Here is a 24,792-nt window from a genome sequence, read left to right on the forward strand (position 1 = left end):
GTGATTCTGATGTTCTCTAGGGATCCCAGGCTGTGATTCGAATGCTGGGTTATTAATGTTTGTCTAATGATGCTGAGGATGCAGCCGTGAATGAGGCAGGCGGGGGGGCTTTACAGGTGCTGCCTGATCCTCCGCTCTGTGATCCCTTCACTGCTGCAGGTTAGTAAACCGGACTTGGTCCCTGCTGGTCTTCGGCTGCTCTGTCTAGGACAAACTCAGCACTGGTTCCCCATTACGCTCTGGGTTAATTCCAAGCTCCTTGCAGCCCATGCCCTGCCCAACCCCAGGGACTATGCATGGTGTGTCCCCAGTTGTCAGCCATCACCTTCCTTCCTCCCGGCCCACCCCCCTCCTTATTGGAACACACCGAGCTCTCTCCCACCGCAGAGCCTGTCCAAATGCGGTTCCACTGCCTACCACTCTCCAATCACCACAGGTCCATTTTATTTATGCAGCTGACTTTGTGGGTCACACTTGCCCAAGAGACAACCTACAGACTACAAGGGGACTTTCCTGTGTTTGGAATTTTAGGTGGAAAGACGTCAGTTCAAAAATACCCAGTGTTTCTTGGAAAATGTAGATGGCAATCAGTTAAGGAACCTGTTTTGAGAAACATGGTTTTGAAAGGTTTGGAGGACAGAAGGAAACTCCAGTTCAAGAACTAGAGGGTCTAAAAGCAATTTCATCAGGAAATCTAACCTTTTTACTTGAAATACAAAAGATTACCCTCTCTGAATTTAAACCAAAATCAAATACCTTCTTTGTATGGCCATTTTATTTTATTATTTTTTTAAGAGAGGCTGGCATGTTATATTAAGGAAGTTGGAATAAAAAGTAAAACAAAGCTCAAGATAGTGGTTACCCTGGGGGGAAGTGGCTGGGAGAGGTGGGAGGGGGCTTCTGGGATGCTAGTTTTGTTCTTTTTCTAGATCCGGATACTAGCGACTGAACTCTGTACCCTTAGGATCTATAGGTTAAACTTCAATAAGACAAAATAGATAGTGTCAGCCACAGAGCCAGGTGAACAAGATCAAGGGCAGGCCAAGGGCTCTGCCTTGGGTGTTGGCAGCCCAGGGGTGTAGACAGAGACAGACACAACAAAGAAACTTTGGTCTCTGGTATTCATCAGGGTGTGACCCTGGATGGCCCTTTCACCTCCCTGGGAATCAACTTCCTCATTTGTAAAGCGAAGAGTTGTTCTAATCTACACGGGTCTCTTCCAGCTAGAAAGACGGAGAATCTCTTATTAGGACAACTTGAGACAAGTGACATATTTCCACCTTCTTGGTTTTTAACTTTTGGCCACCTTAATCTAGAGATACTCAACCCGGGGAATCTCTGAAATGGGTCCCCCGGGCCATGTGCCAACCCTGTGAACTGCCCGTCGGAAAACAGCTCAAAGCTAGTGGCGGGCCGTGCTTGGTTTTACCAATGTCCGCTTCTGCTTAGAATGTAATATTTTCTCGGCGGTCTCAGACTCAAGGCTCACCACTAGGTTACCCGAACGGGGAGAAGATGTCTGCCTTTTTTGTGAATCAGAAGATTCTTAACTGATTATCATCTTGCATTCTTCCAGCTCCTTCCTTCTTATAGTAGAGGAAGAAGCAAAATTATTCAGAATCACCAAAAGATACAACTTGAGGTGAACTTAGAAACGATGCAGCCCCACCCTCTCTTGATACAGAGCAAGAAAGAGAAGTACAGAGGGTGCTGGGATGTCTCCAATCACCGAGCATAGCTGTGGCTGCCCCAAAAGCCAAGTGAACCTGGACTCCTGATTTCTAAGCCACAGATGGCATCTCTTGCTTTAAAAGACCCCACAGCACAGAGAAGGCAAGAAAAAAGGGAGGCAGGAGGGAGCAAAAATATAGACAGGGCAGCGATGGAGGGAACTTAAGCAGGAATGAGAGGCAGGAAAGTGCCCCAGGTGTTTCACTGGGGCCACAGCAAGACCTGCTTGAGTGGTGAGGGGTCCCTCGCCTCTAAATTCCCCTTTGGCAGCCGTGGCTTCTGTCCACGGCCGCAGCCTGCACCAGCGAGAGCTCCACGCTTCATGTCAAGGACAAATGTTACAGCTAATGCCCTGGCCCTTTTCTGAGTTAGGATGGTAAACTCATCTCTCCTTTCATACCATTGTCAGTCTAGAAGTTGACAGTGAGTCTACGGTTGTGAAGCCTTAGGTTGGATCTGGTCGTTTCATTCATTCCGTAAATGTTTACGGAGCACCTTGCAGGAGCCTGGCACTGTGCTGGGGGTTTGGGACCCCCGGGGAACAGTGGACATTGCAGCTGCTGTCCTTTTAGGGGGTCTTTGATTCTTTTTGTTTCTTTTAGTGGCTTTGAAAAGCAGCTCAGTTAACTTCAGCCCAGGCCACTTGTTGTTCTCAGAGAAGCCAGCACCGAGTCAGCTGCTCAGATGACAGCTGAGTGTGCCAGGCCTAGATCTGGGCCAGTTGTTCCCGAAAAGTGACTTGGGGTCCACCTCACGGATGGCTGCTGGAGACTCAGCTGCCTCCTTCTGGTGTTTGCAGCCAGTGCCTACGAGTGGCAGCTGTTCTGTGTAACAGCTGGTTCTCTGCCTGGCAGCCCCGGGGAGCTAGGAAATCTGAAGTACTCAAAATCTCTTAAGGAATCAACACCTTCTTGTTTGTTTGAAGAAGCTAGTGTGGAGGAGGCCTGCATGGTAGGTGGGATGTTGCTCGGGGGGCTGGGGGGTGGGGGCCCGCACATACATGGGAGGAGTGGCCTTTCCTGGACACGGACCTCACTGGGACTTCCATGCAGAGCTGGGGCCGGGTGGGATGTGTCATCTGAGCTGAAAGCAAAGTGTGTGATGGCAGGAAATGCCTGCAGTGACTGAAGACCATGCAAATCTGTTCTACATTCATAACACTCCATGAAGGCCAGGGCTTGGGGAAAAACAGTACATTATTTTTCTCTTCTTTTAATTCCTTTCCTTCTTTTTTTAAAAAAAAAGTTTCATTCTGCATTTACTGAGCGCTTCTTTTCTGCTATTTTTTAAAAATTGTTATTTGAAAAAATTACAGATGTAACACATGCTCTACATAACGCACAAATCAACTTCCTAGTCTCTTTGTTCATCAAATATTTATCAGGTACCCACCCCATGCCAGGCATGGTCCCAGATGCTGGGGACACAGCAGCAAATAAAATAAAGGTCCCTGCTTAATGCCTTCTTTCACTTTCTCCTTAACCAGTTCCACTTCCTAAGGGTAACCACTGTTGGTGTGTATTCATTTCAATGCACACATACATGCACAATTTTTTTTTTGAGTTTTTCTTTGTTAGGTTGGTTTTTATTTAAATGGTTCTTTCTCCCCACTTATAAATACCTTATAGGACTGCTTCATCTTTTTTTCACAACTGCATAGTAGCTTATCATAGGGTTATGCGGAAATTTATGTAACAAATAGCCCATGAATACACATTTAGGCATCTTGGATTTTTCCCTATAACAAATAATGCTATAGTGGCTATGGCCTCCTCATCCAGATCTATTTCTGCCTTCTTGTATATTTCTGCAGCAATTCTGAAAGTAAAGTTTCTGGATTGAAAGGAATACATATTTTAAATTTGATGAGTGATTTCTTGCCTTTGACCCATGGAAATTCAACCCCTCCATTTACCACTAGCCATCCTAGTGTTCCTAGTATAAAAAAAGACCACCATGAATGTTGAGATGCTTTCACACACAGCTTGACTAAGCATTTAGTTTCCTGCAAAGTGTGGGTGTCTTGGCGAGCCAGGAACCGCCAGGGTACCCAGAGTGTTAATAACAACCAAAGTGGGTGCCAAACACAAGCTCACCCACTCACCCCAACCATCTGCTTCCCATCTTGTACGTCTGATCTCCTGATGGACACCCACGATTCAAGGGTAGTTAAGCCCCTGGGTGCTACCTACCCCTTGACCTATTTCTTCTGTCTGGAAACAGGCTTACCTGTTTTGGAAAGCATAGAGTCTTTTCACAGACGATTCTGGCGCTGGCAGGTGGGTCAGGGACTTCATAGACTTGGACTGTGGGAGGCGGAGGCCCCTCCACCCAGCTCTTCATCTGCTCGTACACAGGGCCTGGAGATGAGGGGTTGAGCAGGGTGGGCACTTCATGGGTCTCCTGGGAGCTGGTGGAAGCATCTTCCGGGCCTCTCAGGAAAGGGGGACAGGGCCTGTCGGCGGGGGCCTCCACGAGGATTTCAAGGCGGTTGGCAGGGGCCAGGCCTTGCCTCCCGTGAAGCAAACACTTCCACCAGCCCTCGCTTTCCGGCACATTTTGTTCCAGAATGGTCAGGATGTCTCCCCGGCAGAAAGCCAGCTCGTCGGCACAGTCGGGGTGGTTGTCATAAAGTGCCCTGGCCAAGAACATCTGGGGGCGGGGGAGAAAGAATTCACGGTCATTATCATCACCAATGACCACTGCAGCCATACTGCTCGCTTAGCACCCAGTCACAGCTGCTCATTTATCTTGTTTCCTCGACCCCAGAGGCCCTTGTCCCTGCTGTTTGCCTGATTTATTTCTACCCATCCTTGGGGAGTGTGGGGCGTGGTCTCAGGTGAAATGGCAGATCCTCCGGGAAGTATTACTTCCACCCTGAGACCAGGTCCAGTCTCTCCCCTCTCACGGTCCTGATTTAATTTATGACCCCCCTAGTTATATGGTAGAGGGCAGCCTAGCACAGAGTTGGGTTGAAATCCTGACTCTGTGACTTCCTAGCTGTGTGCCCTCGAGTAAATTAGCTACTCTCTTTGGGCCTCAGTTACCTTGTCTGTAAAATGGGAATAATAGTACTATCTACCTGATGGAGTTATTGTGAGAATTAAATGGGTTGGTAAGTGTAGAAAGCTCATTGAGCAGTGCCTGGCATTTGCTAAGTGCTCAGTAAAACTTGGCTGTAAGGTGTCAAAATGATTCTACTGCTCTTTGCCTGGTTGTTGTTTTTCTCCTGACTGGACCTGGAAATTCCATGACTTCTGGGACCAGATCTCACTCGATTTGCTGCTCTCTCCCCAGCATCAAGCACGGACCCAGGCGCATAGGCGAGGCTCCATCAATGTTCATTTATTCACGTGCAATGAAACAAAGACGCAGGGGGTGAGTGACTAGTCTATACAGCCAGGATCAAAACACGGGCAGTCGGGCTTCCCTGGTGGCGCAGTGGTTGAGAATCTGCCTGCCAATGCAGGGGACACGGGTTCGAGCCCTGGTCCGGGAAGATCCCACATGCCGCGGAGCAACTGGGCCCATGAGCCACAACTACTGAGCCTGCGCATCTGGAGCCTGTGCTCTACAACAAGAGAGGCCGCGATAGTGAGAGGCCTGCGTGCCGCCATGAAGAGTGGCCCCGGCTTGCCACAACTAGAGAAAGCCCTCGCACAGAAACGAAGACCCAACGCAGTCATAAATAAATAAATAAGTTAAAAAAAAAAACAAAACAGAACAAAAAACAACCACGGGCAGTCTCCTAATTCTCAGACCCATGCTTTTTCTGTAAGCCACACAGTCCTCCAAAAAAAGAAAAACCACCTGTTGTAACGACAGCAATGGTAAAACCCCTTCTTACTGGAATTTTCTGCTGTAAATAAATGAATGCAACTTGTTTCTGTGGGTTTTAAAGTAATTGCCTCCTTCCCTTATTATATCAATGCATTACAGAAAAATTAGGAAATGTAGAGAAGCAAAAAGAAGAAAATGAAAATTACCTACAATCCCACCACTCAGAGGTAACTATTTACATCATTTTGGTATTCATCCTTCCGGCTGCCTTTTTAAAAAAAATCAAATTTAGTTAATTTTACTTTTTATACCCACTAGTCCCTAATATATACAGTTTATAAATAAAGCAAAAACGACCAACCTTCCCATTACATTGGTTGAGAACTGATGCGTTTTTTTTTTTTTTTTGCATAATAATTTTTTTCTTTTCTGTCACAAAAATGGAATTGGATGGCCAACTGCTGAAAAATACCATCTTAAACCCACAATCAGGTCTGTGGATTTGGGGAAACACATGCATGTATATCTGAGAAGACTAAGTAGAATCAAATCCTCCTTACAGGCAAATAGGCACTGAAAATCCTCCATAAAATCTACAGCAGCTGAGATCCTAGGAGATCATGCATATTTTTGTACATGAACCTTTTTTTCCTTGCTACAAAAGCGATGAAAGTTCATAAAAGAAAGAATACAAAATAATGATAAGAAAACAGAAAAAACCAAAAACACCTACAGTGCCACCAACCATAGGTCACTACTGTTACTTCTTTGGTTGTGTCTTTCCAGACCTTTTCTTGAACCTACATGTTCACATACATACCTAGAGTAACAATTATATTTTAACCTAGGGGCAGGACAGGAATAAAGACGCAGACATAGAGAATGGATTTAAGGACACGGGGAGGGGCAAGGGTAAGCTGGGACAAAGTGAGAGAGTGGCATGGACATATATACACTACCGAATGTAAAATAGATAGCTAGGGGGAAGCAGCCGCGTAGCACAGCGAGACCAGCTTGGTGCTTTGTGTCCAGCTAGAGGGGTGGGATAGGGAGGGTGGGAGGGAGATGCAAGAGGGAAGAGATATGGGGATATATGTATACATATAGCTGATTCACTTTGTTATACAGCAGCAACTAACACATCACTGTAAAGCAATTATACTCCAATAAAGATGTTTAAAAAAAACATAATAAGAATCTATGATACATACAGTTTTATAATCTGCTTTTCCCCACTTAAAAATAGATCGTGAACATCTTCCTCGGCCTATAAACAGTTTTCTTCACTATCCTTTTAAATAGCAGAATGGTTTTCCATTGTATGAATGACCCATATTCGAACTTCCTGATTTGGGGACATTTTAGCTAATTCCAGTTTTTAGCGATTACAAACAATGCTGAAATGATTACCTTGATAGCCAACTATCTGCAACTCCCCCTGTTATTTCCACAGACACATTTGTGGGAGGGGAGTTGCAGGTGGAAATCATTAGGGCTCCCCCTTCCGTGCTGCTCACGGCCCTCCAGCGAGGTCTGACTCATTTCCACATCTGCCCACCCTGACCCTTGAATGAAACTGCCCATTTCCTTGCACCCTAACATACCCTGTGCATTAGCTCTTTGTTGGATGGCGCATTCGTTTTAAAATCTTTGTCAAGAAAACTTGAAATGTTTTTGCAATTTGGGAAGGGCGTTACCTCCCTGGGGCATCTCCACTGTTAACTCATTTTTCAAAGGAAGAAGGCCCTGAAGAGTTACGGGCTGGTGTACAGTGAGGGTCATTGCTGCCTGTGGAGATTTTCTCTTTCATCCATGGTGAACCACAGATCCTCAGCTAGAGGAATGGTATGAAGCCTTACTTGTCTGAGGTTGAGTGAGTTTATGAGATTAAATTGGAAAGCAAAGAGTTGAGTTAGAGCTAACAGCCAGAGATCCTGAGAAGCATTCCCTCGGGTCAGCCCTGTGTTCCTTCACGAATTCAGCCAACGTTTACTGAGCGTTTACCAGCACTGTTCCCAGTGCTGGACTTTCCAGGAACACAAATTTTGATCGTGTCATTCCTCACCCTACGGCCCTTCGACGGCTCCCCAGCACCCTTCGGATGAAGCCCCAACTCTGCCAAACCTTCCAGGCCCCTGCTCTCCTGTCCAGCCTCAGGGCCTCACTTCCTCACCAGCCACTCAGGAGCGCCACCCTTTTGGGGTCCTCGAATCCTTCACACAAGCTGTTCCCTCTACCCAAAACAGTTAGCACCTTCCCCCCCTGCTCCCCGTGAAATCCCACTCATGCTCCCAGATTAATTTAAAGTGTCCTTTCCTTGAAAGATGATGCCCTGTTACCCATATTCCTCCAGACTAAGCTAGTTGTCCCCATTTTTTTTTTCTGAACACCTTTCCATATCAGGATTTATGACCTTTGTATTTAATTCATTAAGTGGGCGATCATCTATTTGGTATCTGTCTCCCTGCAGAGCATAAGGTCCAGGAGAGCAGGGACCACACTTTCCTGCTCTTACTGTACCCCCAGATTCCAGCACACAGTAGGTGCTCACTGGCTACTTGGTGAGTAAGTGGGTGGATAAGGATGAGTGACGCGATGCCTCATGTTCAAGTCTTTGGAAGGTAAAGAGACGCACAGCACCAAGGTGAGAGTTCCTATTTCTGTCTAAGAAGAAGGAAGCTCTCTGACTCTCTGGCCACTCTCTTTGATGGCTTTCAGTAAGAATGACCCCTGAGATGTCCAGAAGACGGACCTCGAGGCCTGGCCACTCTGCCCACTCTAGTACTGTCCCTTCAATGTGCTGTCAGCTGGTTTCACATGAATCCGGGTGCTCGGCTTTGGAGAACTGAGCAGAGCTGAAGCATTTAGACGGAAGAGAGGTTTAGAATCTTATAAAGGGTATTGATGAAAGGTCCAGACTTAGTAAAGTTACTTGCTACTTTGTGGATTTTTTTTTTTTCCAGTTAAAGAAGCCAGTAACTTCTGTTCAGTAAGAAAAGATAACCTGAAATGTTAATGGTTTATTATCTTGTTGGTTGGATTTTAACCAGATCTGTGTCTAGCCCTGCAATCCTAGCCTAATATTCCTGTATTGAATTGTCTCCAGATACCTAGATCCCCAAATGCTCTTTGACCTGATTTTAACTTTTTTTCTGGTTCCTTCATTAATTACTCAGTTTACTAAAATCTTTGACATGAGTTCATTTTATATTCACATGAGAGTCATGATTTTACCTTTATGAAAATGATACTTTAACTGTCCACACTGGGAAGAAATGGGAAAACAAAACACAATCTCCAACCCATCATCACAATTCCCATGAAATACATCTAACATAGTCTGAAAAGAAAAAGCCCATCATCTGAAATGTGCTTGCACTTGTCTAGAAATAAGATAGTGTGTATCTTTAGACAGAGCAGTTGCTTCAACATGGCAGTTGCTTTGAAGTGCCCAGATTGACATCAGCTTAGCTGGTGGCTTTGCCTGTTGCAGAAGGCGGGGATGCTTGTCCAGAGAACAATGGGCTTGTGTGATCCCCCACCCCATCGGGCACCCACATCTGTCCAAAATGGAGACACAGTTTACTTTGCACTTACAGCCTGAAGACTTCAGAGCAGCAGCCAACATCTTAAAGGATGTAAAGTCCCAGCGAAGGAAAATCCTAAATATGTTGCTATAACATGATTCCCTTCAGAATAGTATTTCATTATAATTGGTCCAGAGACATCTCCTGCAGTCAATTAATGTCTTAGAGTTTTAATAACAAAGACTATCAAAATTTGTGTCATAAAAGAATTTTTAAAATGTGAGAAATCTTGGGGAGTTCCTCTCCCAGAAAAGGTAGGTAACAGTGGACTATATTGAATGGGGACTTGTTTTGTGTTGGGGGCACTGAAGCCATTATATCACTTAATTTTCAACTGCCTCAGAGGTAGGTTTTCTTATTCCCATCTTACAGATGAGGAAATGGAGGGTCAGAGAGATCAAATGACTTGTCCAAGGTCACGTGAACTCTAAGCCTTCTCCTCACATCCGTTATTGCACGCTTCCCCTTACAGTTCAGTCTCTAGACACCAGCCAGAATGATATTTTGTATGATATTTATCTTTCTCTGTTTGGCTTACTTCACTTGGTATGATAATCTCTAGGTCCATCCGTGTTGCTGCAAATGGCATTATTTCATTCTTTTTATGGCTCTGAGTAATATTCCACTGTATAATATACATGTACCACATCTTCTTTATCCGTTCCTCTGTCAATGGACATTTAGGGTGCTTCCATGTCTTGGCTATTGTAAATAGTGCTGCAGTGAGTATTGTGGTGCATGTATCTTTTCAAAGTATGGTTTTCTCCAGATATATGCCCAGGAGTGGGATTGGTGGATCACATGGTAGCACTATTTTTAGTTTTTTGAGGAACCTACATACTGTTTTCCATAGTGACTACATCAATCTACGTTCCCACCAACAGCGTAGGAAGCTTCCCTTTTCTCCACACCCTCTCCAGCATTTATTAATTGTAGACTTTTTGATGATGGCCATTCTGACCAGTGTGAAGTGATACCTCATTGTAGTTTTGATTTGCATAGAATGGTATTTTATACACATAAATCAGACTTTTGGTCTCTTGTTTAAAAATGTCCAGTTGCTTAGAACCCCATTTAGAACAAAACCTAAGCTCCCTACCAGATTGCCCTGCCTGATCGGGCAGTAGTGCCTGGGCTGCTACTACTCCCGTTAATTTCCCTCCAGCTGCATCGTTTTCTTACTCTTATCCGATGTGCTAAGCTTGCTTCCACCTCAGGACCTTTGCCCTTGCTAGTCCTCCTGCCCTGAACACTCTTCTGCCAGATCTCTGCACGAATGACTCATCCTCTTTCAGATCTCAGCTCGAGTCACCCCTCCTGAAGAGAATGTCCCTGACCACACGCTGGAGGCCGGGCTCCTACGCCGCATGCATCCACGGGACTTGGAGATGATGACCCTCTAGGCATGTTCAAGAAACAATCCAGTCGGGGCAACCCAGGCTTTTACGGACAGGCTGGCAGTGTGGGGAGAACAAGAAATAGCAACTGCAGCAAACAGGCATCGTAAACCCATGCCCCAGCACTACGCTAAACGCTTTACAGACAACAGATGGAAGGGACTGACGAGGGCTGCAAAGCAGCCTGATAACAACTGCAGTTGCACTGAGGCCACTCCCAAGTTATTTTTTAACAGGGTGATAATTTGGAAACATTCGTGTAGATATTTAAGAGATGAAAGAGGGCATATGTTTATATTTTTATTCTCTTTGGGCACAAAGACAGTTAGGTTCTAGGTACAACGGAAGAAACCTTCTTAACCAATTTCCAAAAAGGACATTTCCCCCAAATGCCCATCTTCATACAACAGTTGGGAGAAGGGAAAGGAGACTGGGGAAACGAAGGCAAATAAGAGATTCCCTCTCTGGGGAGACGTTCACACAATGGCCAGATGCAATGTGCTAATCTATACTGAATCAGCAATGAGACATGGGAGTAATTAGCTAGCTTCATTCCTTCATTCATTCAATCATTCATACATCAAGATTGCATTGAGCGTCGATTATATGCCCAGCACTCTGCTAGAGATACAGCGGCGAACAAAACAGTTCCTGATCTCATGCCGGTGTACGTCCTAGCAGAGGAGACACATTCCAGTCACATCAGAAATAAACGTAGGGTTTCTACTTCTCTTAAGTGCAATGAAGGAAGATACAGAGATTTATGAGGAATTATGAGTGCAGTTGGGAAGTGGGGATGGATGAGGGCTTAGGGAACATTCCCTTGAGAAACGGGCCATGGAAGTTGCAATCTGGGAGTGAGCAGAAGTTAGTCAGATCAAGAAAGGGGGACAAATCATCCAGGCAGAGGAAGAGAAGTGGGTGAGGGAGGGAGGGAGTGAATTTGTGTGTCTATACGAAGTGCATTGTGAGTCGGGGAAACTGAAAGATGCCCAGGTTGTCTGGAGAGAAGTAAACAAAAACCTGGGGCTTGGTTTCCATATTGGTTGATGTTTATCTCTGATTGCTGGGTGGAAAGGGGATTCCACGGAGCCAATGTGAAGCCAAAGAGGCTCATCAAAGCCAGTGGTCCAGTCCAGGCGGGAGATGCCTGAGGCTCAGATGAGGGTGGCAGTTGGCTCTAGCAGTGCTGCCAGGAGGAGTTGGCGAGGGATTGCGGGCAACCCTGAGGTGAGTCTTGGAAGAAGGGCAGGATTGTAACTGCCAGAGAAGGGAAGAGAGGTGCGCTGTGGACCAGGGGAAGTAAGATGCAGAGAGACAGATTTGGTTCTCATACTTTGTCTTCTGCAGTGATGTGAAGAGCCAGCAGCTACAGTTCTAAGCAGAACCACATTAGATGAGCCTGTAGAAATGCCACTTGCTGAAGCTTCTTTTTGGGCTTCTGCATCATTCCCACTGCCAGGATGGTCATCCCCTCTCTGGGCCGGGAGGGTGGGCACAGCTCCCCAGTGACTGCCCCATGCTGGCTCTCCAAGAGCCTGGCTTGCCTTCCTGCTTTACTTTCCACTTTTTTTCAGTTCACTTGAAAGAGCAAAGCTGCAGAAACTCGGAGTGTTCGAGCTGAATGGGGTTGGCGGTGGGGGGGGGCTCATTTGCTGTGTTGGCCTCATTTTAGAGCTTTACGGTGCCCGAGACTAGGAGAGGTTAAGGTCACACAGCAGCAGCCAGTAGAGTGGGGATTCAAACTCGAGTCTGTTGGACTCTGAAGCCTGCTATTGCCAATTCAGTGCACAGCCTCCCCGAGTCCAAGTCAATTTCCTACTCTAATCTGCTAAAGTCTAGATGCGCGTAAGCTTAGAAGGAGCTGGGTTAATGACATCTATAGGCAGCAGCGGCAAACTCAAATGGTTGTAGGAGCCGGGCAAGCAGTATACGTCAGGGAGGCAGGCCAGGTGTCAGACATTTGGGAGTGGTGGAGACTGCGGCATGCCCAGGCAGATTTCAAAAGATGACTACTTGGGCCAAATGAAGTACTCTGCAGCTGAGCCCAGCCCACTGCTGGGCTCTTAGAGGCCCCACACTGGTTTCCTTTGCAAACTGGAAGTTAACAAGCAGGGGCTGGAGCATTTCTGCCCAGTGCAGGACTCCTCTAATGGGCAATCTGTTCTGAAGCCCCCTGTCACCACCACCCCCCATTATGTTATCTAAGACGATGTGCAAAATGCTCACAGTCTGAGGTTCTCTCTACCCTCCCCTGCTTGCTCCCCTCTTTCCCTTCACAAGGGTCAGATCAGCATCACAACCCAATCCTGCTTTCTCCTCGCTTTATCCTTCACAAGTGCTTCCCCCACCCCCAGACTCTTGTATTCTTGAAATTACAGAGTTAGTGGCCAGGGGATAGGAGAGTAGAGATCCTGGAATGTTTTCCATTAGAGTAGCCAGAAAATCTTCATTTCCTTGGGAAGGTAAATCATAGCACAGGGTCACCAGCTCACGGCAGGAAGTAGTAAATAAGTAAGTGTCCCAGACAGGAAGAGATAGAGATCATAAATGTGGAAGGAATCCTGAGCAGCAGGCCGTTGCTGGGTCCCTGCTCTGTACGACACCATGGAGCCCCACTAACAAGACGGGCATTTTTCTTCTACTAAAATCCTTCTTTGAAAAGCATCCATGTTTAGCATTTTAGCTTCCTTCTCACAGATTCCATGACTTACTTCCAAGAATTCTTAGTTAGTTTTAGGGGAAGGTGATGGAATGATTGATCCTCCCCCTCTGAGGGCCATGAGAGAGAATAGTTATACATAAGCCACAATTTTTTTTAAATGCATGCACTGTAAATATTTCAAATCCTGTGACGTATGGGAAATGTGAACCCCTGAAGTTCAGGAAGGTTTTCCCTGGATGTAGGAACTTTTTCTTTGAGATCAATGAGATATTCTCTTATACATCTTTTATGAGGCTGCTGAGCCCAGACTCAGAACATCAGGAGTAAATGCAGAACGGAGAAAGCTCTTTGATCATCTTCAAAGACAAAGGTCTCCCCTTCAATGTACTTGGAAGTATTTCATATTATATAAATACATAGATAGGCTTAGAAAGATCAAAGCAGAGAGAATGGTGCTGTCTGTTGGCTCGTGAATGTTTATTTTCCATCATATTTTAAAGCGCATTAAACAAAATAGAGAGAGGAGAGAGAGAAAGAAAAGTTTCCAGGAGCATAAGAAAAATCCCCTCCCCACCTCCATTTTCCCTTTCCCACCCACATTCTCCAAAAAGGGAAGAAAGACAGAGGAAGGAGGACGACCCTGAGGAAGAAACAAAGTATCCACATGACACTTTTTTAATGAGAGATGTGGATGGGTGACAGCATTCTGCAAGGCAATCTCGGGAGAGATAAGGGAGGGGTCAATAGGCGTTTAAGGAATCACAGCAAGGACTATCTGGGAAGGCTCCCCACTTTGCAAACCCCACATAACAACGCAGACTTCTTACACACTGTATGTGTCAACTAATATTAAGTTCCCATAATTAATCAAAGAGAAAAAAAATCCTCTCTAATCTTTCGGATGCATATTGAGTCACGTTTGTATTGTTGTTCACTACGTAGCCAATGCCTCATTAATAAGGATTGCTCACAGCTTTTCAACTCTGTTCCAGGCACTGGGATAAGTAATTAGCATTGATTATCTCACTCGATAGTAACAATCCCATAAAACAGGGACTGTTACTAATGTCCCATTTAAGAGATGAAAAGTTAAGGCACAGAGAGGGTGAGTGAGTTAGCCTAAGGTTGCTCGGAGGGCAACGAATAGAACCAAGATTGGCACACAGGCAGTTCTGACCCTGGAGTCTGCCCTTTTAGCCTACAAATCATAGTGCTTAGCATGCTATCCTTCATGAGATGGCATGTGCATTTCGATGGATGAGCAAATGACAAAGTGTGCCTCTGGAGAGAGGCATGGTAAGCTGATAAAAACATTTTTAACTCAGTTGGGTAAGTTGTATGGTTAGAGGATCAGAATTAGATTCCCCATGAAGAATTTGGGAAATGGCTTCAATGTAATTACTGGCAAATAATGACACATTTGTATAATGGAATACTATACAGCCATTAGAAAGAATGAGGTAGAGTTTAAATGAGCCGAAATGGAACATTCTCTAAAATAGAGTATTAATTTTTTTTTTTTGGCCGCATCACGTGGCTTGTGGGATCTTAGTTCCCCGACCAGGGATTGAACCTGGGCCCTGGGCAGTGAAAGTGTGGAGTCCTAACCACTGGACCACCAGGGAATTCCCAAGGATTAATATTTTAAAAAGCAAGATGAGAAACTGTGCAGACAGTATGTCCCCATGTATGCTTTTAGGAGTACAGCATCTTTCTGGAAGATGACATAAGTCATTGGGGCTCCCCGCTCTGGCTAGCTGAACTGGAGACCAGGAAACTATAGAGCTCTGGGCTTAAAAGAAAACATGCTTTCAGTCCATGTTCATTGGTATAGTCTGAATTTTTAAAGCCATATGTACATGTTTTGCTTTTTCAATATAAAAATCTAGTGTTTAAAGAAGATTCTATTCTGTTGGAAGAGAATTGCTTCTGCATTGGTGAACCTGAACTCCTGCTTGCCACGATCACTTAAGCTTGTTCTACTCCCAGATTTGATAGACGGGAACCTTGACCCAGTCAGTCTTCATCTCAGCCAAAAGCAGTTTGCCACACAAAAGCATCTGGCATCTGGGGAAACCCTCTGTGTACTTCCGGGATAACTCACACCATCGATGGAACTCTCATTGCCCATCCATCAGAGGGCCCTTTACAGCATGAAAAATGCTGAGAAGTGCTTGGACAGTTGTTGAGAACCAGCTGATAGTGTGAGTGTTTCTTTCTCCCCAGCTCCTTGAGAGTAGGGCCACAGAAGACACCCAGAGAAGGCAACAAAAACCTACCACTTAAATGCAACAGGGTCTAACCGCAGGTGTGTTAAGAATCACACAAGTTTAGGCGGGGCGAAGCTTTAAGGGTTTTTCTCGCCTGGTCCAGGCAAAGTTAGAGAGGCATCGAATAAGTCTCCAGGTAAACGGGGGAGGCTGGGTGCCTTTGCCACCACTACGCCCCCTCCCCGGTGGTCAGCTGCAGAATGACATGGTCCTGGGCACAAACACCTGGGCCAGGTGGGAGGGCCCCCCATGAGGGGACTGTCCCCAAGACCAGAAATTAGGACCAGCAGCCACAGGACACTGTAGCTGTGCCTTGCGCTCTCCTAACACTGGGGAAGGCATTGGCATAACCATTTGCTGCTTTCCTTCCACATGGAGTTGTATTATGAGGTCTGCAGCTGAGATGGGCCACCAGGCCATCAGGCCTCCTCCTCTTTCTCTTCTCTAAGTTAACTTTTCTTTCCTTTCATGAATTTCAGTAGCTTTCCATTGCCACATTTACATTGAAAAGTAAAATTCCACAAGTTACAGGGAACTGAGAGTCACTTAACATAGCAAAATGGTATATTTCACAACCAGAACTTGCCTTGCGATTTGCAACTATATTAAATTATTTCCTTTTAATGTGTCATGCCTAACATGGTGCTGTAGAGCTTGACACAGCTCGGCTGCAATGATCTGCATTTCATTTTCAGAAATACTTACAATTTTTTTTTTAATGAGGTGACAGCTAAGTAATTTCTTGCATCATCCCACAGCATAAAGAAGAGTTGCTTCTCTTGGAGCTATTTTTTTTAAAAAACTTAGCAAAGCAGTTAAATGAGAGAGGCTGAGGGAAAACTGCTGTCTTTCTTGTGGTTAATATTAATTTGCCAGATAGGCTAGAAAATAACTGAGTTTTAGCTTCAGCTCCGCTTTTGAAAAAGTTGAAAAGTTCTGGACTAAAAGGCTCCAGAATGTGTAGAAAGTGATCTGAAGTCATTTAACTGAGATACTGAAATGCCCTTTTCCAGATTACTTTTATATTTAGAGTTACCTTTAAGCTTAGAAAAAAAAAAACTTAACTGAGTAGAATAGAGCTTTCTAAACAAAATTCGATTTCTCCCTTTTTTGCTTCAAAACGTGGGACATGAAACAACTTTTGATAATTTCCACTGATGGGATAGTTGCTTGGGAAACATCATTACCTACTTCCTTAACTTAGTGGAAAAAATGAAGAATAACAAGTAATGGATGCATTTACACAGTTCACTCTGAGCCCTAAGCAATTGAACTCTTGCAGGAAATGGATTCCAGAAGAGAGAAACTCAGATACTCACATTCACCTTCGTCTTGATCCTTTAAAGAAATTATTTTTAAAGGTGATTAGTCCATACCCTGGAAAACACTGGCAGAAATCACTTCAGAAGGGAACTCCTTCTGTAGTAGTTGGTGCTGGCATGCTGTGAGGTTTGGGGTCTAGAACACTTGTGCCTGAGTACTGCTCTTTCTGCAACTGTCCCTACCGGGGGTGGGGTGGGAGATCTGGGCTGAAACCAACAGCCATGGGTGGGAAAGGTTGGGGCCGGTTACATAACACATCTAACACATCGGTTCCCTTCCACCCATCTGGATGCAAACAGCCATTGTCTCCGGCTTAGCTGTGGGCCCTGGGGACTAAGAAGGGAATAAACCTGGTGAACTTGGAAATGAGAAGGGATATAAGAGAAAAAGAAAAACTTCAATAAAAGAAGGATTCCTTGTTTTCCCAACACCTCTAAAATGATCCTGACCATGGCTTAGTCTGTGAACACGCACAAACCTTAACTGATTTCTCCACGATAACGTTGAACTCTGATCCTTCCAGCTTTGAATTCTTCCTAATGGTTCAGATGAAAAGGCCTCTCGCCACGGGGACTTGGGTAGCCGCAGAAGGCACTGCCGACTAATGAGACTTTGAGGAAGAGGCTGTGGTCAGAAAAAAATTCCAAAGCCACCCAGTGGAAATGAAACATTTTCTTCCCTGATGCCTGAATACTGTGGTTTCCAATAGGTTTGGGTCCTACTGGAAGGTATATTGTTTGAATATACTTCCCCTATTCATGGGACTCTTGCTAAAATGCACTTTTCGTGCTTCACTGATTTGGCAGTTATTTATTAAGCACCTACTGTATGTCTGACAACGTGTGCTGGGGGGAGGAAGGTGAACAAGGTTCTGTTAGTCTAAGCTCAGGGTTGAAATGATGCAACAATAAAGATCTCCCAGGTCTTCTAAGTAATTGATATTTTTGGATGTGGCCCAAGACAGGTCCATGTTATACCAAACTGTTTCTGTAGCTTGTAGTGCCCTAGAGATCCAGCATATTTATTCATCCATCCCCCAAACCCCCTCCCCACCTCCAAGTTCACTCCTTGCTAGACAAGTCTCTGGATTCTTGTTTAAGATATTTGGTTTGGGGAAAAGAGGAGTTGAGAGCAATTTTGGGCCAAGGTAAATGGTTGAGAATTCAGCCCTCTCCTGTGAGAAACACATTGGAGGGAGGAGGGCAAGTAGCTGAGAATTTTCCTGGGCCTCAGTATCCTCATCTGAAAGTGTAGCGTTCCCAACCAGCTGCAACCCCCTGCATTTTGCATGGTTTCTTGTCTTGCTCTTATCTCCTACTTCATGAAAGCCATCAGAGGGATTAAAGAAAATGACAGGTGGGATCTTTTCCTTTCTCATCTTTTCCTTCCTTCCCTTTTTCTTGTTTTGAAGCGTAAAGGGGACCAAAGGCATGGAGACGAAAGAAGGTGTTTCGTGTCCTTTGATTGGTCTTAAGCAATTATACCACCGCCAATTAGGCGAAAGCTTTGTCTAAGACTGTGTTTCTTAAACTTCGTGTGTCTATTAACTGCATGCTTCCTGTCATATCCATGTGCTGTCTGTACATTTCTAACTTCAAGGAAAATATTAAATTAAGCCAATTAAAAAAAAAAAAGTCTCCCAAAGCAATATGACCTATGAAATTACAAGTTTGTTGAGCTAGTTTTAGTTTTTTCCAATGCACATTAAAATACAGAGCTAACATTAAAAAATGTTCTATCTGTGTACCACACCTAAAATCATCTTGTATGAATGAGGTCAAAGTTCCTGCAGGGTGTGATTATTTTCCATTTGATTGATCAGGAAGAATTCAAAACTGGTCCAAGCTGTTTAATGGATCACAGAGAAATGAGTGAAAGTTCATACTTGTTCACCGAATTCTCCATTTGCTAGGGTCATTTTTAGGGGTGTTTGTTAGGAAAGCAACGAGCCACCTGTTGTTTAAGTTCTTCTCTCAGTCTGTTGGTGGGCATTTATTCCAGTTCGCTGGGTTTATTCATTTTGTTGTCAATAATGAGCCACAGATAAACCCATCGCTAATCTTACACGAGATACCACAAGGAAGGTTATAGAGAATGTGCTCTGTAACTGTCCCTGTTGATTTCCCCAGGGCTGTTGATCCCCTCCATGTTGGGAAACATCCGTGTAGGACAGAAGCAACTTGATGTTCTCGCTGTTAGTGATTGACTCTCGTGCCCTTTCAGCCTCCTCTGAGTTAAAATTGTGAACCCAAGAGAACATTCCCCAGGCACTTTTTACTTTTTGTTAACCAGATGGCAAGCGTCTCCAAGGGAGAGGCACCCTACTGCTTTCTTACCCCAATTCTCACCCCCTCCAAGCCCCAAAAGACAAGCTGCCTGTAACAAATGTGTAACAAACAAAACTGCTCTTGATTCTAAGGAGAAGCAACGGGTCTAAAGAAAAAGAACAATCGATTCACCCTGGAGTGAGTGGGCCGATGCAGAGCCCAGACTTGACCAGGAATAACATTTCCTAGAGGAGTTTTAAGAGCTGGCAAAGCCTTCCCGCAAAGAGCCAGGAGATGCCGCCCCAGGCGCAGGCGTGCACTCTGCCTTCTTGCTGCTATCTCTGTCCTCGCCATGTGCATACAGGAGCCCTCTTCCATTCCAACAAACACATGGTTTATGGGCAATACGTTTGGAAATGGTTCCTAAAATACTTATTCCCCCTTTTTGCAACTCATGTTGGAGTCTTCGAATATCACTTGTAGTGGTATCTTTTTTTTTCTTTGTTACCAGCCTCCCACCTTCCTCCTTAGAAGTTATTTCCCCTCCAGGCTCTTGTCATTTCCCCCCTGAGTCATCACAGTTCCAATATGACCACACACGTTTCTACGGTCGCTTCCTCATTCCATTATCATGCAGGCCACTCTCCTTTGAAAAGTCTCCTGGCAACTTTTTTAACTTGTAGTATAAGCAGTTGGTGTTTTGTCTGGCCTTTCCCCCCCACCCCCCAAAGTGAGCTCTATAGCAAATACAATGTTAAGAGAATAAAGGTTATGGACTTCCCTGGTGGCACAGTGGTTAAGAATCCACCTGCCAATGCAGGGGACACCGGTTCGAACCCTGGTCCGGGAAGATCCCACATGCCACGGAGCAACTGAGTCTGTGCACCACAACTACTGAGCCTACGCTCTAGAGCCCACGAGCCACAACTACTGAGCCCGCGCGCCTAGAGTCCGTGCTCTGCAACAAGAGAAGCCACCGCAATGAGAAGCCCGCGCACCGCAACGAAGAGTAGCCCCTGCTCGCTGCAACTAGAGAAAGCCCGCATGCAGCAACGAAGACCCAACACAGCCAAAAATAAATAAATAAAAATAAAATAAATTTATAAAAAAAAAAAGAGAATAAAGGTTATCGAACAGGGGAAAGAATAATAGAATGTAATGGATTTTTAACGCTAATGACAGTTTATTAAATATTGAGAAAAGGGACTAGACTTTTGTCTTCTGTGGCATTTAGAGCAGCGTCTGGCTCAATATATTTGTGGAATGAATGAGAGAAAATGGAAATAAAGTTGGTGGAAAATAAACATCCGTTTCTTAAAAAAATAAAGCATATAGCACATGTAGCTCAATAAAAGCTATTTATACCTTTATTTACTCTTCTTTCTGCTCACATCTCCTGACACTCTCAAACACCAAACATTTTATTTTTTTCAAAAGACAGAGCAAACGGTTCTTCTCCATGTGCGTTGAGAACAGCACAGTACCATCCAAAATGGAAAACGAAGCCCTGGCCCTGTCTCCTGACTCACCTCTCCGCTTCTGCTCTTTCCTACTGACTGTCTGCGTGTGCACAGCAGCCTTAAGATGTCTTAAAAGACGTAAATCAGCCCGTGTTATCTCCTACTTTACACAGGCCAGTGGCTTGTATAAAGTAGCAGTTTGAATGCAGTTAGAGCGCGTTCTGCAGTTAGAATGCACGTCAAGGTTCTTACAGCGTCGACGAGGCCCTATGTGAACAGACCCTGCTTACCCCTCAGATCTTGTTTCTGACACTTTCTCCCCTTGTTAACTCTGCTCTGACAACACTGGCGTTTTCATGGATGCTCTGCTCTGCTGAATTCATTCCTGCCCTTGCATTTGCTGTTCCCTCTGCCTGGAAAGCTTTTCCCATCATTCTGGTTTCCAGAGAGGCCCTTTCTGTGGATCACCTCTATCAGGTCACCCTGTTTTCTTTTTTTTTTTTTTTATTTTTATACTAATTTTTTAAAAAATAAATTTATTTATTTATTTATTTATTTTTGGCAGCGTTGGGTCTTTGTTGCTGCACGCGGGCTTTCTCTAGTTGCGGCGAGCGGGGACTACTCTTTGTTGCGGTGCACGGGCTTTTCTCATTGCTGTGGATTCTCTTGTTGCAGAGCACGGGCTCTAGGCGCACAGGCTTCAGTAGTTGTGGCACACGGGCTCAGTAGTTGTGGCTCACGGGCTCTAGAGCACAGGCTCAGTAGTTGTGGAGCATGGGCTTAGTTGCTCCACGGCATGTGGGATCTTCCCGGACCAGGGATCGAACCCGTGTCCCCTGCATTGGCAGGCGGATTCTTAACCACTGTGCCACTGGGAAGCCCTGTTTTCTTTGCTTTAGGGAAGTTGTCAGCACCCGAGATCACTGTGTCCATTTACTCATTTACCGACTGTCTGATCCCACAGGAATGTCGGCTCTGTGTTGATCGCCCAAACCCCCAGAGCTCAATGACTCTGTCTTGGGTTAGAGGCTAAACAGTGGCCCATGAGTTGTGTTTTCAAGCTGGGTGCTGTGGCTACTTGTTTTGCTCTGGGAGGCAGGTGAAGGGATGAGGCTGCTGGATGAGGTCAGAGGGAGACCACAGGTCCTTGTGGCCGTGACTTCAATTGCACAGGCTCAGATCTAAGGCAACATCTGACCATGGGAGAAGGAGGGGGGTAATTCTCAAGCATCTAGGTTGAGAGGCGGGTCAGGATGGGGCCAGGTAGGGGTTAGAAGAGCTGAGAGTCAGGGGTGACCTCTGTTCCCAGACATCTGGTAAGCAGGAAGTACCATTCCTGTCCTTGTGGCCATGTTGCAAGGGCTCTATCTGCACTCCCGGTAACCTCCCATTCATTCACACACGCACACCGACCAAAGTGTTTCTTGAACACCTACTATGTGCAGGCATTGCTGTAGGCACTAAAGATGCAGCACTGAATAAGAAAGGCCAGATCTGTCCCTCATGGAGCTGACTTTCCAGAGGGCGAAACAAAGGCAAGACAATTTCCAATCTTGATAAGTGAGGCTGAGATGGAGGATGAGAATGATGGGATGGGTGTGGAAAGGGAGGTGGTTTAGATAGGGTGGTCCAGAGAGGCCTCTGGATGGGGAGATGCTTGAGAGGAGGACCCAGTGGTCAAGCCACAGGGAGAGAGGAGCATTCGCAGGTCGGGAACAGCAGGGGAGAAGGGGAAGGAACTGAGGTGGTGGGAGCTGGTGGGAGTGGGACGCGGCAGGGTCTGGTGGGTGATGGTGAGTTCCCTGCCGTGATCGCACTTGCCCTTCTTCGACAAAGGCTGAGTTTAAATGTCTTGCTTACCATCTGAGAGCTTCTGAAGGTACAAGGAGAGCCTGAAATTGTTCCTCACTCACAAACGGAGCCTCACCAAGAATTCTTGCCCAGCAGCACCAGAGTAGAAGAGTCTTGGCTAGCGGCAGATTCATCCAATGCCACTGCAGCCTGTCAGGGTCTAAACTGACCCTGGGAGTGTTGGTGATTTTTTTTTTTTTTTATTCTAAGTCTCTACCTAGACCCTCCTTGAGTGAATCTAGAACCATCCCACTCACAGTTGAGATGGAAGAGGACCACAGGATATTTGCTTTTTAACTGAAGTTGAATCTGAAATGTTGAGAACATTTCAGGACATTTAAACGTTCTTAAAACATAAATATTACTTTGATCAGTTCTCTGGAACATCCACCCTTCAGTAACATGATAAAGACACTTGGTTTGAAAACTCCCTTCAGAAAACCAAGTGAGCAAACAGCCTATGGCTCTATTTAGAAAAGACAGAAAATATAGATTGTAGAGAAAATACTACGGACACTAAGTTTTCAAATTTTAGAAGTTCTCAGAAAGTGATGGAAAACAAATACCATGCTTATTTGACCCAGGATTCCTCTTTCAATTCCTGGCCATTCACTCCAGGGAGACAAAGATGCCTGTACACAAAGATGCTATTTTCAGCATCACCTCTAATGGTGCGGACATGCGCACGCACACACAGACACATACGCTCAGAAGTAAACACAACGTGCAACAAACAGGACCGAATCACTGAAATACAGGCAGACTCTGTTTTCACAAATAAGGCACTTTTGAAACAACCAAAAATCCAAAGCAAGGACTTACATATAGTAAAACCAGTTATTCACCTTGTCTTGCAGACCTAATTTTCCAGCATCTCATGAATGGAGTTGAACATGGAGTCAATCAGCTACAGTCCAATGAGATGTTGGATTTACCACCTTGGCAACACACAACGGTCTCTACCTTTTGCAATTACACTCTTTGAGACCAGCGTTTCCTAGTTCTAATATCATTATGTTTATTTTTCAGTTTTCTCTTCATTTTATAAGACAGTTTGCAGAAACCTAATAAAAGTCAGACCATTACACAAAATCTGCTGTGCACAAAGGTGAAATTCTACTGACGAGGAACTCTTGGTTGTTTGTCAAGCAGCAACACTGGCGAACAGCCTGAAAGGGCAGGCACAGTTCACCACCTGACGTACACAGGCTGACCTCAGGGCATGAAAGGAGTCTGGGTGCCCCTAAGTGAAAGTCAGGGTTGCTTTAAAGTCAGATGCAGCAATGCTGAGAACCACTCACATGGTATGACTCCTTCAAGCACTGTGTTACCATTTAATCAAAAGCACCTAAATGACAACGTAGGCATTGAAAATACTGAGGTAGGTCAGTGGTGCTAAAACAGATGGAGCTCTAATATGTACTGTTCACTGTAAAAGACAAGAAGCTCAACAGTTGTTCAGTTACTGCTCCTGTTCTTGAAAAACCTTTAAAAAAAATCATTATCTTATATGTGCATTGGCAGTTCTGTAGGGATACCCAAGAAAGAATGAACTGAGGTTGCCTCTGGGCTAGGGATGGAAGATTTGGGTTCTTGCCCTGGTGCTGCTGTTACTGGGTAGGGGGGACATCCGTACGAGCTGAGACATCATTCATCTAAGACTTGGGTCGGCAAACTAGGGCCTGTGGGCCAAATCCACATGACCAGTCCAAGAGTTAAGAATGATTTCATATTTTTAAAGGGTTGTAAAAACAAAAAAGAATATGCACCAGAGGGACTTCCCTGGCAGTCCAGTGGTTAGGACTTTGATCTTCCACAGCAGGGGACACAGGTTTGATCCCTGGTCCAGGAACTAAGATCCTGAAACCTGAGGTGTGGCCAGAAATAAAAAATAAAAACAAGAATATGCACCAGAGATCAGAGGTGGACCACAGAGCATAAAATACTAGCTGGCTCTTTATGAAAAAAAGACTGAGGACCTCTGGCCTAAGGGTCAGCATATAGTGAGCTGGTTAAGTCTGGGTCTGCGTCAGTCTGTCTGGGTTTGGTTCCTGGCATTCCACTTACTAGCAAATGACCTTGGCAAGTCAATGAACCCTACTTTCCTCATCTGTCAAATGGGGATAAGAGTAACACGTCTACCTTATGGAGATGTCAAGAGGATGTAATGAGAAAAAGCAAGAAGAGCACTCAGCACCAGGCCTGACAGATGGACAGTCAGTAAGGGTCATCTGTTATTATCTGTATAATATCGATAATAGAAATTCATGGGGATGTTGGGACTATCAAATATATGTTATATGTATATATACATGTTAATTACACATATACATGTTACAATTACACATTGTAAAGTGCTATAGAAATTGGGCAGAATAAGTGGTCCATTAAAAAAAAAAGTATAAATCATAAAAAAATCTGGATATTCGTAGAGAATGTCAGTGTTATGAAAGAAATAAAA

At 45.0% G+C, this 24,792-nt stretch overlaps 2 protein-coding genes across 8 annotated transcripts in view; one reads left to right on the forward strand and one right to left on the reverse strand.

Moving 5' to 3' along the window:
• The window catches only part of LOC309644434 (beta-1,3-galactosyl-O-glycosyl-glycoprotein beta-1,6-N-acetylglucosaminyltransferase 7), a 400,935-nt gene that overhangs the window by 59,493 nt on the left and 316,650 nt on the right, over positions 1–24,792 (forward strand). The window lies entirely within an intron of this gene.
• CASS4 (Cas scaffold protein family member 4) overlaps positions 1–24,792 on the reverse strand; it is a 62,608-nt gene that overhangs the window by 25,790 nt on the left and 12,026 nt on the right. For 5 of the 7 annotated variants that reach the window (XR_014254421.1, XM_082428127.1, XM_082428126.1 and 2 more), the window contains exon 1: positions 3,961–19,717. The exons of 1 other annotated variant lie outside the window; for it this stretch is intronic. Coding sequence is in view for 5 of the 6 variants with exons in the window: in XM_082428127.1 (XP_082284253.1) it covers positions 3,961–4,443 (483 nt within the window). In the remaining variant the exon portion in view is untranslated. Of the gene's footprint in view, positions 1–3,960; positions 19,718–24,792 lie in introns of those variants that run through there. One more of the 7 variants, XM_082428125.1, reaches the window with a different exon arrangement.

The sequence above is a fragment of the Balaenoptera physalus genome, assembly GCF_965194825.1.
Source record: "Balaenoptera physalus genome assembly, chromosome: 16".
Taxonomy (NCBI): domain Eukaryota; kingdom Metazoa; phylum Chordata; class Mammalia; order Artiodactyla; family Balaenopteridae; genus Balaenoptera; species Balaenoptera physalus.